The sequence below is a fragment of the Centruroides sculpturatus genome, unplaced genomic scaffold, assembly GCF_000671375.1.
Source record: "Centruroides sculpturatus isolate CEXI.00-Female unplaced genomic scaffold, Cexi_2.0 scaffold425, whole genome shotgun sequence".
In the NCBI taxonomy this organism is placed as follows: Eukaryota; Metazoa; Arthropoda; class Arachnida; order Scorpiones; family Buthidae; genus Centruroides; species Centruroides sculpturatus.
Genome location: NW_019384549.1, coordinates 437,087 through 450,857, shown reverse-complemented (window position 1 = coordinate 450,857; position 13,771 = coordinate 437,087). Strand labels below are relative to the sequence as shown.

At 31.2% G+C, this 13,771-nt stretch overlaps 2 protein-coding genes across 3 annotated transcripts; both read right to left on the bottom strand.

The window, feature by feature from the left end:
- Window positions 1-1,399: 1,399 nt before the first annotated feature.
- Window positions 1,400-12,958, bottom strand: LOC111623618 (polymerase delta-interacting protein 2-like). 2 transcript variants are annotated; one of them, XM_023366261.1, is made up of 11 exons: window positions 12,841-12,958; window positions 11,522-11,582; window positions 9,074-9,168; window positions 8,835-8,940; window positions 6,219-6,288; window positions 5,067-5,174; window positions 4,858-4,994; window positions 4,763-4,789; window positions 4,564-4,689; window positions 4,415-4,494; window positions 1,400-1,748 (listed from the first exon to the last, which is right to left on the bottom strand). In XM_023366261.1, the coding sequence occupies exons 1-11, from the start codon at window positions 12,927-12,929 to the stop codon at window positions 1,640-1,642; spliced, it is 1,008 nt and encodes a 335-aa protein (XP_023222029.1). In that variant the 5' UTR covers window positions 12,930-12,958; the 3' UTR covers window positions 1,400-1,639. The 2 variants fall into 2 exon arrangements, with proteins under 2 accessions (XP_023222029.1, XP_023222028.1); XM_023366260.1 differs by having other exon boundaries at window positions 1,403-1,748; window positions 8,835-8,943.
- Window positions 12,943-13,627, bottom strand: LOC111623630 (polymerase delta-interacting protein 2-like; the record flags this gene model as incomplete). Its single annotated transcript, XM_023366288.1, has 5 exons — window positions 12,943-12,948; window positions 13,013-13,138; window positions 13,212-13,238; window positions 13,307-13,443; window positions 13,516-13,627. Coding segments are annotated over 5 exons (408 nt in total), but the record flags the coding sequence as incomplete, so codon positions are not given.
- Window positions 13,628-13,771: the final 144 nt, after the last annotated feature.

Below are 13,771 nucleotides of genomic sequence, written 5' to 3'. Positions count from 1 at the left end.
TCAAAACAGGATGGCAATCACCTAGGTCATATCATCTGAACAACTATTTTGCTTATTAGGTGCACGACATGTGGGATACTAGTTTATAATTATTTAATCAGGGAATCTTTCCAATGTTGAAATATCATGGATCAAAGGTAAAGAAGAGTGTAAGATATAAAATGCACTATTCAAATATTTCCATAGAATTCACTTAAAGTGTATGTATTACATAAATTTGCAGATGTTTGCATGTAAACATCTGATTTTGTAATTAGATATCATGATCATTGAGAAATAATAAGAAAATTATTATTTTATCAACCGATCTAAACATTTATTACTGATTTGAGTGATATTGTTATCTGAATGATGTCATTGTTATTTGGATCAGTAATAAACAAACTTCTCATACATTCTTCATTATTGATAAATGACTGCAATAAGAATCCCAAGAATTTTATCATCAATAATAGTTTCATTCTTGTCAAACTTTGGTGAACAGAATTAATAAAGATGGCACTACATATACATTATTTGTCAAGTGGCCTGTAGACGTGACCTGAGCTCACATATACATGGGTGCACCTATTTTCTGAGACTCAAATGTTTGTGAATAATGTATTTTGAAGGTCTGGATGAATGTTTATCTACAGTAGAACTCCTCTAGTCCGCCCTCGGCTAGTCAGTCACTCCGGTTAATCCGACTGTGGTCGGAGTCGAGAAACTTGTCCCGACTCGTCGGTGACTCACCGTCTGTGGTGTTTTTCTGTGTTCATTACAGTATATGTTTTACATTGTGTGTACATGTACAGTTTTGTGTGTGCTTTCAACATGTCAGGAGTGAAACGTAAACACGTTACTCTTTCATTAAATGAAAAATTAGTAGTGCTACAAAGACTAGACAAAGGGGAAGATTGTTTATTTTACTTTTTTCTGATAATCTGACCTTTTTTGCATTCCGACCATACCTCCAGTCCCAAAGGTGACGGATTAGAGGGGTTCTACTGTACTTTGATATGGGTGAACAGAGAGACTCGCGGATGGGAAGTGGCAAATGTTCTGGTACATTTGAAATCCCAAATGTCTACCATAAACTACTTGTCCTCACTACTCTGTATTCGTCAAATGACAAACGTTTGTCACTTGGATTTGGAAAACATCGCACATGTAGTGCTGCCTTATAGATGCAAAATATTACACAATATATATTTTTAATGTATTATTTACATTATATTATTTAATATTTTAAATATAATACTTCACTAAATATATTTTTCAAATCTAAACCAAAACAAATAATGAATAACAAATTAAATTTACTATCAAAAACAAAAAATTCCTTTATTTATAAAGAATGGAAAGTATTTTATTTTATCAATGAAATAGTTACAGATATACTTTTTAAAGTGAAAAACAAAATAATTTTTTAATGGAAGAGTAAATAATTCTATTTTAAAGAAAAATACTTTTATTTTAGACGAATGACTATTGCGTTATTTAGAAAATATTTTCTGCTTTATATTTCTGGAGTAAAAATACTGCAATTTTCAAACTATCTGATTTCAGTAGATTTACAAAGAATGGCATATTGTATTTGGCATAGGCTCAAGAACAATCCATAATGTAAAAGTTTTTCTAAGATGTTTAATTTAGACTTTCAAGTGGTGTTGTCTGTGGGATTTGGTTCGTGTTTACTTTCCAAAGAAAATGGAGGAATTCTACAGTCAAAAGTGTGTCCGTCTTCTCTCTCCATGCGGAAAGTTCCCCTATAAAATACATATACAATTTGTATCGGTTACAGTTATCAAATACATTTTGTAACAAATTTCTAGTAAAGATAATGTTTTATATGTATAAACACATTACTACTTTTGTTTCTTAAACTCTTTCTGCCCTGTGGGGATTAAGAGGACCTTCTTTTTTTACTGAACCCATTATGCGTTTGGCCACGCCTGAAATGGGAGGCCGAGTAATGAGGGGCAGGGTCTGGCATATTCAGAACTATTACTGAGGTTTTTTGAATGATCCGGATTTGATCCAGGATCCCCTGAAGTTGTAGACTGCCATCTTAACCACTTGACCATTATCATATTGTTATTAGTAAAGTGTAAATATATTATTATTATACCTGTAAAACAATATTTTTTTTTATTCTGTTCTGATATTTCTTATTTGTAAGAAGTCTAATTTTGATTTAACAGACAAAGAATTCTGTTCAATAAGAAAAATTTAAAACCTTTTTATTTAGAGCATGTTAAAAGTTTGGGTTAAAGATCGATGAGTATAAATTACTCAATAAAAATATATTATTAGCTTATTTTACTTACACATTATAACATTTTAACACATCTTTCATGTTTTAAGTTCACTATTAATATAATTTTTTAATAATATTTGATTTAATGGACTTTTGGCATTAGTGGACACCACTTTTCCCCCAATTAGTTTGTTAAATTAAGGATTTAATATAACATTACTAAAAGGTAAAGACTATTCCATCAAGGATTATTATGAGAATATCTTAAATAATCTAAGATTAGATTACTATTTTTTATTTTACATTCTTGTCAGTTTTTATTTGTCAACTTTAATTTTAAATTATTCTCTGTAAAAACTTTTTAGTTCAAATTTTGTACAGTGGAACATCACTTAACGAGCATAATTTGTTCCAGAATCTTACTCATAATGCAAAACTCTCGTTAAGAGAAACAATTTTTCCCATATAAATCAATGTAAAACACAATAATGCATTCCATGCCAAAAAAATACAAAAATATTTTACGTGTAATGTTTATTAAAAAAAATTAAACAATATACATTGTTAAGGAGCGTTAATCATCTTCTTCTTTTCTTCTAGCGTGGAATAAACCAACCTGGAATGTGAATTCAATTTGCAGAAACCAAAAAAAAAAAAAAAAAAAAATTTAAATTTAATATGAGATGGCAGCATAACTACCTACCTCGAGTCGAATTATTTAATTTCTACTATTTAATTATAGCCTTTACATAGCTCAAGAATTTGGCATATCATTTGGAATGTTTATTATATAATGGACTATGGTTGTTGATGTTTACATGTAATATGTCTGAACACAAGTTTGGAAAAATGTATGATCACAAGCAACACTAAGATGCTAGCCAAACAAGTGCTAAACACAGACTGATGTAGCATGCGCACAATCCGGAACTTCCCCTCTTCTCGTCCCATTAAGTGAGTCATTTTTTTACGATTTGTTTTGCTCATTATGCGAGGTGCTCATTAAACGAGGTTCCACTGTATTTGAATTTCAAAATCATGCAGCCTTTGATATTTGTATATGCAAGAAATACAAGTTGTTCCAATTTGAATGTTAAACCATTAAAAATCAGAATTTCTGAATCGAGTGATATGCTACTTTACTGTTTTTCATGGTGTTTTTTGATTGTAATTCCTATTAGTTCCAAATAATCTATTACATAAAATTTTCATTCAATTCAGTTAAATCTTTTTGCACTATTTATGGAAGTTTAATAATTTATAAAAATTATTTTTAAAAAAATATGAATAATTGATAGCTATTCAAAATTCAGGTTTGATAATTAGAGAATTTGTATTTCAGAACAATGGCTGAGGCAGTTAAGGTGTTAGCCTATTGATCTGGAAACCCACAATTAAATCCAAGTGAGCAATTTGCCAAGGAATTTTTCACAGATGATCAGTCCCAGTCAAGTTGAGCTTAATCCCTCACCGCTTAGCTGCCCTCATTGTGAATTCTGTATAGAAAAAAATGCCCACAGGGTAGGAATAATATATATATATCCAGAAGTATTAATATATTAAATGAACAGTTACACAGCTAGATAATTGTTGATATAAAAAAATAATTAACTTAGTTCATATTAAAAATTTAGTTTACTTATGTGATTTTTGTAAATTTTTTAAATATATTTTGGATAGAGTAAATATTTAAAAATTTATTGGGCAAATTGAAAACAATTAATAAGTCACTGTAAAATAAATTCTAGTAATTCTATCATCCCAAGTGACTTCAACATTAGGATTCTTAGTGAACACCAATAATGTAGTGTTACTTAGGTCTTCATTCACTGCATGTTTATGCTCCTTAATTCTATCTGGGAGGTTCTACATGGTAGCACTGACAAGCCTGAGCCTACTTTTAAGTGCAACCCTACTGTGTTCAACCTTTTACACAATGACAAAGTAATGCAAGATTCTTTTGGGGTTTATTCTATATTCATACAGGATTAATGATTCAGCAGAGAAATGACATAAATCAGTGTTACCACAAGGAACCTTCCCGATAGTAGGTTCCACATGGAGGAGCATTAAGAAGCATATATATGCTACGAATAAAGGTTTATGCAATGCAACATTGCATTATCAATGTTTACTAATGAACCTAAAATTAAAAAAAAATTCTACTATACTTACCACATATGACCACATTGTGACTGCAAACTCACATGACTACTATACTGGAATGCTGGTTGTACTTTAGATAAAATAGGTTCCTACAAATAAAACTATTTTAAATAAAACATTTTAATTAAAAAAAAATATATAATAAAGTTTATACTGACCTGACCAACTACACCTCTACCTCTAACAGTTTCTAAAGAACCAGAAAGACTAAAAATTCTCCAATGTCTTTCTCTTAACTGAACAACATAATCCCCAAGATTTTCCAGTCTAATGCAGTAACGCCACTAAAGAAGATAATTCATTTCACGTGTAGATCAAATTCTTGAATTTTTATTTATGATTATGTGTTTTACTTACCCAATAAACAGTTGTGTTTTGGGCAATCTAAAAACAGAAATCAGATTTAAATTTTTTTCTTAGTAAATTGATGTTTTAATTATTTAAAAATTTACCCTTCTTCCCATATAAAATGGTATCACAGTCACCCGAATATTTTCTGTGGTCTCTTTATGAACATCCGATAGTTCTAACCATGGATGATTTTTTTCCTGCCATGCTCTTAAAGTTTCTCGAGCACTAAATGGAGGATCTGTTGAATTTAAATGTTTATTATAACGTGAAAAACATTTTCATATATTAATTGAAAAATAAAATGAAGTACCTTTTTCAGAATCATAAGCTAGAAATTTATCAAAGAGTTCATGATGAATGGGAAGTTTTTCAGTACTTGTATATGGTAAAATATCTTCATGAGCAACATAATCCAAACCTTTAATAAAAATAAAAATTACTATTTAAATTATTTTATAATTTTAAAGTTTAGACTACTGAATTTTTGTGTGGTTAATCTGTAGGTGGTATATAACTCATAAAATAAAAAACGTTGTTAGAAATGAAGTAAAACTAACATCTCCAAAGCCATTTGTGGTAACTTTTGTCAAACAAAAAGCTGTTTAGATATATTGATTGAAGTACATTATAATAAACTGCAGGTTGCAAAATCAGCAGAAAAGCTAAACCACTGCATAACATTTGTTTTTATGGATAATGAAAATAAAATGATAAAGTGAGATCAATAAATTTTAAATATAATTTTTTTTCTCCTTGTGGAAAAAACATATGAATACAAAAATGACAATTTATGCTAATTCGTGTACATTCCTAACTTGAGAAGATTCTATTTTGAATCTGAAGAATGGAAACTTTCATTTTTTTCTTTCCTTATATATTTAAAATCAAATTGATGTATTTTGAAATTAGTTACATAATCATTTTAAAAGTATTTTAAAATTTATTAAATCAGGGTTTTCCAAAATGAATGCTATCATTCGACAATAGAGTATCTGTCCGAGTTTCATCTCTCATCTGCATTCAAATGTCTTGATGTCTACTGTTTTTAGGAAGTGCCATAAACAGTGAGTCTGAAAGGAGAAGGTATTTTGTGTTCTGCAGTTTTCAAACTCAGAATAGTTTTACGTTCTCCTGAAACTGTTAATATCACTGAAGAATGTATCTTATATGGTTTAAAATTGTCTTTAAAACTGCTATTGCACGATAAAGAGTGATTTCAACTTCATGAACTGCAAAACACAAAAAAAACCTTATCTATGGAAAAGTTGCCATTATTGTTTACAGTGTTTCTTACAGATAGTAGACAACAAGATGTTTGAATGCAGATCAGGAATGAAACTTGGACAGTTATTCTATTGATTGGTTTATGTTGTATACTTCTCAAATAATAATTAACATTATTACAGTAATTAATAAGGTACATTCATTTTGAAAGACATTGTATTATAAATTTGAAAATTACCTGGAATGGCATATAGTGACCGGCTATTATCTTGGTTACCCAAAAAAGTCACAGCTTCCGTTTGAGTTCTCTAAAGAAAGAAATAAAATATTCTGAAATTGGTAACTAATCTTTCACAGGCTGATGAAAAAATTAAGAAAGATGATGATGTATTTTTCATAGTTAATGTAATGTCCATTTGGATTAATAGAAAAATCAATCAACTTCCCCTATTATCTTTTTCTACAGGAATGAAGTATGTCTTTTGTTATGCTCATTATGGATATGGCCAAGCTTGTAATGTGATAGCAAAGTGATGAGGGATGAGACCTTATATTTCTGGATCAAGTATCCATGAACATTTCTGAGAATTTACTCTGGATTTGAATGTAGGTTTACAGAGTGGCAAACTAACGCCTTTACCATCTTGTCCATCTAGTAGAATATATTACTATCTGACAATCCACAAAAAATGCAGTACAAACACATCAAGGTTCATTACACTATATAACAAACAAATTTCAGAATGTCCTTAATTCTATCTGGGAAGTTCTACATGGTAGCACTGACAAGCCTGAGCCTACTTTTAAGTGCAACCCTACTGTGTTCAACCTTTTACACAATNTGGCCAAGCTTGTAATGTGATAGCAAAGTGATGAGGGATGAGACCTTATATTTCTGGATCAAGTATCCATGAACATTTCTGAGAATTTACTCTGGATTTGAATGTAGGTTTACAGAGTGGCAAACTAACGCCTTTACCATCTTGTCCATCTAGTAGAATAGATTACTATCTGACAATCCACAAAAAATGCAGTACAAACACATCAAGGTTCATTACACTATATAACAAACAAATTTCAGAATGTAGTAAAATTCTCTTTATTTTGAATTCTGGCCATATGACAATAGACTACATCAAAAATATTTGTTTGAGAAAAAGTTGAGGGCACTAGCTTCAATTATGAGCATTACTATCTTAATAATTATGGATGGTCTTCAATAGAAACAAATCAAGTTTCCAGATCCTGTAATTTCTGACCAATAGGCCTAATTTTGAAGAAAATTTGCAGTAATTTTTATGTCAACATCAAAACTTGTCTTGCTTATTAAAAACACTTATTCTCAAATGTTTATCTCCTACATACAGAATTCTGATGTTAAAAGCTGAAGTTTTAGATTTAGCTATTTTTGGTGACAAAGCAGTTATTTTTTTTGCAACTTTTTTGAATAAGCATTTGCATGAGTCTCAGCTAATTTGTGACAACTGTGTCACCATTATAAATGATTTACAATGGAATTGAAAAAGAAATGGCTCTTCTCTGTTAACAGGATGCCAGTTGTAACTTAAATTCTATGCGCAATACCATTGTCCATTGAGACTATTGCATTTAACTATTTAGCCCATGCAACTGTTCGTAGAGTACTTGATGTTATATAGTTTTAGGGGGTTTAGGGGCTTGCTTCACTCAGGTGCTTCAGTGTAGCAATAGCGAGCACTGAAGCACATAAGTTCATGCGAAGCATGTAGAATAGGCAATATACTGATATGTTAAAAACTGACTTTTGGAGATGACTATCTCACAAAGGGTCAACAATTCTGGGGATGGCATGAAATCCCTCATTCAGAGCTTGAATCTTTTCCATTGCTGTACATATCAGCTGGTGTCCCATTAATAGAAAAGTACCAAAGAAACTAATTAAGTGTTATATATTTTTAGTTTTGCCTATGCTTAAGTGAGTTTATTTCTAAATGCATTTTATACTTGCAAAGTTGCAACTGATCATGTAGTGTTCTCTATATATAAAATTTTCCTTTTATCAAGTGCTCAAAACATTGGCCACCTCAAATTTGTTAATTAAAAATTTCCTGTACTGGTGCCAAAACACAGCTTACAAGTTGTATGTAGCTCTCGAACATTAGCAGTGCACTTCATACATATAAGCTCAGAGATTCTGAGTGAGAAACTTAAATAATATCAGCGTTTACCCTACAAATAATTTCATTTGGTTAATCCACAATGTTAGCTGGTGAGCTATTGCTACAAATTTCCCTACAAACTTCAGTTAATGACAATCAGCTAAAACCAACTTAGAGAGAACAATACAGTAGACAGTTTCAAAAATGACAATTATTATGTTAGGGATGATAAATCACATTACATCAACATTCATGCATTAAATAAACTTACTTTGACTGTCAACAACCAAGATTTAATATTGTCAGGGCACTGCTAACATCACAGTTTTATGTTATGTTACAAAATCACTGTAGTGTCTCAGAAATACACAGCATAACCTCAAGAATGTGTTCCTCATATGTAGTATATATGTGTTCCTCGAATAGTTTATATCAACACAGGTCTGGAAATGCTTGGTTTCTGAGTTTAGAAGGTCTTTCTATGACACAACTGTTTACATCACCTTACAAAGGTCTGTCTTTGTTTCAGAGTTATTAATGAGAATGTCTTATCTCCTGCATATGATTTCCTTCATCACAATGTACCGACAGAATCTGGTGGTTTTCATTCTGACCATGTACTCAAATTAAGAGAAACAAAACAGTGAAACATTTATTCTCCTTATTTTGAAATTTATATAATTATTTCATGATAAAATATATTAAAATAATCATACCACAAAAGGACAATCTCTAGTATCAATTAAAACTTGATAATAACAATGCGTATGTCCTCTAACTTCCCTTCCGACTTGATTAAAACCGGGACTAGTATCTTCATTACTTCTAAACAAAATTTATTGATTTATAACTTGAACAGTTATTAATTAATCAATTAAAGAACATTTAAGATCCAGACTTAAGAAGTTTTCATAAATTTTTAAAGTAATAAATGCATATGTAATATATATCTTACCTATTGTGTTTTTTAAGAACATCTCTATCATATACTCTTGCTATCCATGGAAATAAGGTAACACCTCTATATCCGAATACTCTGTGAAGAAATAGCTGCAACAACATACAAAATTATTATATAGTAAACTAAACTAATTTCAAAATTTTAAATTATTCAAATTAATACACAAGATTCACTGGGCCATAACTTGGCTCGTTAAATATATGATATAGATATAAAATAATTTAGAATATTCTGAAAAAACATTGATCTGGAGTGAGACTTGAATCTGTAACTCCTGCTTATAATGCAGCTGCACTGCCAAGTACACTACCCAAACCTCCATCCAATATTCAAATCCGAACCAATTAATGTTTTAAAATTTGAATTAATCAGCACATTACAGCACATTTTTAATGATTTTTAACTTAAACACGACAATTTGCAAATGTGTTATTTATTTAAAATCATACAGTTACTTAGTTCATGCTCAAATTCAGCAAATGAGATTAAACATCATGGCTGCTAATGCGCAGAAAACCATAAAATTCTTAGTTAATTGAATTATTAATAATTTTAGAGATTTCTGAACAGTCATGCGACCACTACTATTGCCACATTAACAATTACTAAGATTCTTTTGTGTTGCATTCATAAATGAATCATTTTAAAGTTCATATTTCATAAAGAATATGAAGTTTCAAATACATATGTAATGTTTATATTTATAAAAACATTTATATTTTGTCATGTGACTATTTGTTATCACATGTTCCACTTGGACTATATTATTCTTTAGTGTGAGGTCCCCACGATGGTTGTCACAATCTGATATTAACCATCCATGAAATGGCTGAAACTCCTCTAGAGCAGTGATTTCCAAAGTGGGTGGTAAGTAAATATAGGGGAGCAAATAGAAGCAAGTGGGCAGTAGAAGGTAGCGGAGGTAGGGTAACAACTGAATGGTGACCATATGCAAGGGTTGGGGTCACCAATAACTTTTCCCTTTCCTCTGATAAAACAGGTAAAGTTTTTCTAAAGATATTTCCACGCTTTTTTCACACAAGGGAAAATAGATGTTGGCTATAAGAACAAAGGAAGCGGTGGCTTGAAACAATTTAGGAATCACTGCTGTAGAGGAAGAGTATTGGCAGATCAGAATTTGCATTATGGCAAGGTTTTGTATGTAAGTTTGTTTATGGCACTAAGACAGAATCAATTACTTTAGAAAATTATTTATTTGAGAGAGAGAGGTTCTTACAAAGTTCTTGGATTTTCCTCGGATTCACAAACAGTTTTGAAACAAAAGTCCTAAATCTTGTTGAAGACACCTCCTCAATGTTATGTTTGTCAAGGAACATTAGAACATCAGGGATTCACAAAGCAAGAAACAGATGATATCTGTGCTCTAATTGATTGAGAGCACAGATATCCTTATGATCTGTTTCCTAAGACAGATAGAGCAATATTCAGATCCAATCTGTAGAGATAATGGGACAAATGAAGTCTGTTGGATCTGGAGCCAGTTCAGAAGTAACACAGCAATACAGACAGAATCAGAACTTGACAATACATGAGTTAGATGGGAATAGTTGAAAGAAACTGATTGAAAGCAAGCCATGTCCTTGACACATGGGTTTTTAAAGATCCCTTAATCAGAAAACCTGATTGATTCTGGTTCCCCATCCTCACTCTAAGCTGGTCTATTACCTGTTTTCAGAAGTAATTTGAGACCACTTCAGGTGACATGAAAGGTTGATGCAGAATTCTGATCCCAACTGGAGATGGGTGATCTTAAGATTTAACATTGTTTACATCAGTTCCCACAACATGTATTGGTAAACATTATAAACAAAATATTTTATCCATTTTCTGTTTGTTTTTCAGTTTCCCTATTTTTGGGGATTGAATTTCAGTGACAGTTTGAATCATGTCTGGAACCTCACATTTAGAAAACATTAAAAATGTTAAATTCATTAAGTTTGAGCAACTAGTGAATGTAAAACAGTTTTTATGTTGAGAGACATTATATTCAATGCTTCTTGAAAACCCATTAAAATTGTTCAATTTATATTGATTGTAAGTAAGAAATCCTCACAGTTTTTTATTAAATAGACCAAATATCTGACTTCCAGAAATCTGGAATTATTGGAAAATCAGATAGTTTAGAATTTGGTTGGCTATAGCTTGCCACGTGGCCACTTTGATTTGGTTTCTCCGGTGTATGCCTCACACAACACCAGTTTCAGTATGACTGCTGGCATATGGTATATTAATTACAAATGCAAATATATTTTAAGTATATATTTAGCCTGTCTTCAGAAATATGAACCACTTCCCATCCCAAACTAGTCGGATATTTGATCCAGTACCATACTAAAAATATTCCAGAAGCTGTCAAGTTTTGAAAGATACATGCAGAACATTAAATCATATATTTAATTTAACAAATTAGTAATTACTTACTTGTCCTGTATCATATTTTCCTTCTACTTTTGGAGTTTCTAATTTACCAACTTCTGCCAATCTAAGAAATTTACAAGCTTTAATATAAAGAAAATAATTCATAATTAGTACACTCGGGGCTGGATGAAGACTTGTTGTGGTCATAAGCTATAACATAAAAGGCCTTTTTCTTTACTAAATAGATACAAGTTAGTTTTTACAACCCTAAAACCTAGTCTACGTCATACTTACTTCTGCTCTTCGTATGAGATCTTGTTCGTGAATGTTACGAGTTGTTTTAAATTTGAATACAGATATGCTCGATTATATGGAGTTGGTTACTGTGCCTGTTTGGAAGTATAATTTGCTTGCATTTTAATTAATTTTCCATTTCCATTTGTATGTGCGGGATTGAAGTTTCTATTTGTGACTTTTCCAAGTAAATTATGATTATGAATATCTGCTGATGTATTTGCACAAATGTAGACCTTGTTACGCTGTTGCATGGTGAATATAAGGAATTAGGCTTGGAGAGAGGATTTCCTTGGACCTGAAATTCACTGTGAAAATGGGTCTTTGGTCTACTGGTAGTATTTGTGAGAAGTGTAATAGGAAATGGTCCTTGAAGCCGCAAGTAGATCTGAAACATCCCATTTATTATTATTGTAAGTTTAACTAGCCTTTTTTTTTTTAACTTATTTGTAGTTTAAGTTTATCCTATGCAACTATGCTCACTTTTGCCCACTTGATTGTTCGTGGAGTACTTGATGTTATATAATTTTATAAAGGTTCAGGGACTTGCCATGTGGATGCCAAGGTGCTCGCTATCCCTCACACCAAAGCACACAACTATACGTTGAGTGTTGCAGATGCAGAGCACGAAGAATAGGCAGAATACTGTTAGATGGCAAAAAAACTGATCTTCGAAGGCAAATATCTCATGAAAGGTTGCATATATGGGTATGGTTCCTTTTGACTTTTTTGCTTGTACAAAGAGGGGGTCTATAATTCTGGAGGTGGGAACCTGTCATTCAGAGTTCACACATGATCTCGGTGAGAAAACACAGAAAGTAATCTTGTTAATGCACACTACCTTCTTTTTTTACCTACGTCCTGTTTGTAGACTGAAGTGGTTTGTGACATAGGGGAGGTGTTAGGATTGTAAAAAGTAACCTAGATACATTTAAACATGTGAGGCCCTAAGCTATAATAGGCCCTTCCTTTCACTAAATAGATACATTTAAAAATCTGAGGCCCTAAGCTATAGGCTCAGTGCGAGGAGCTTGCTTAGCTTATGTGCAAATCCGGCCCCGAATGCACAAATAATACATTACATATACCTTGTATATGACTTTCTGTTCCTCTCTGAGATTAATTTATTTAAATATTTTAGTTCACTCCTTTTTAAAGTCCTAATTAGACAAGCCATAACGGGATCACGTTCACGACTGATTTCAAGCTGATNTAAAACATTTTAATTAAAAAAAAATATATAATAAAGTTTATACTGACCTGACCAACTACACCTCTACCTCTAACAGTTTCTAAAGAACCAGAAAGACTAAAAATTCTCCAATGTCTTTCTCTTAACTGAACAACATAATCCCCAAGATTTTCCAGTCTAATGCAGTAACGCCACTAAAGAAGATAATTCATTTCACGTGTAGATCAAATTCTTGAATTTTTATTTATGATTATGTGTTTTACTTACCCAATAAACAGTTGTGTTTTGGGCAATCTAAAAACAGAAATCAGATTTAAATTTTTTTCTTAGTAAATTGATGTTTTAATTATTTAAAAATTTACCCTTCTTCCCATATAAAATGGTATCACAGTCACCCGAATATTTTCTGTGGTCTCTTTATGAACATCCGATAGTTCTAACCATGGATGATTTTTTTCCTGCCATGCTCTTAAAGTTTCTCGAGCACTAAATGGAGGATCTGTTGAATTTAAATGTTTATTATAACGTGAAAAACATTTTCATATATTAATTGAAAAATAAAATGAAGTACCTTTTTCAGAATCATAAGCTAGAAATTTATCAAAGAGTTCATGATGAATGGGAAGTTTTTCAGTACTTGTATATGGTAAAATATCTTCATGAGCAACATAATCCAAACCTTTAATAAAAATAAAAATTACTATTTAAATTATTTTATAATATTAAAAATGTATTTTTTTAATTAAATATTTCTTAACGTTCTGATTATTTTTTTTGATTTAAAAAAAACAGAACAAAAAACGATTTTTCCGATCGTAATATAATTT

What these genes read in the sequence shown, in the direction of transcription:
- LOC111623618 (XM_023366260.1), bottom strand. Translation starts at nt 12,929, where the DNA reads ATGGCTTGTCTAATTAGGACTTTAAAAAGGAGTGAACTAAAATATTTA. An exon ending in GTTCTTAAAAAACACAATAG is followed by an intron (nt 8,944 to 9,073) that starts GTAAGATATATA and finishes AATTTTGTTTAG; the next exon opens with AAGTAATGAAGATACTAGTC. An exon ending in GTAGAGGTGTAGTTGGTCAG is followed by an intron (nt 4,495 to 4,563) that starts GTCAGTATAAAC and finishes TTTTATTTGTAG; the next exon opens with GAACCTATTTTATCTAAAGT.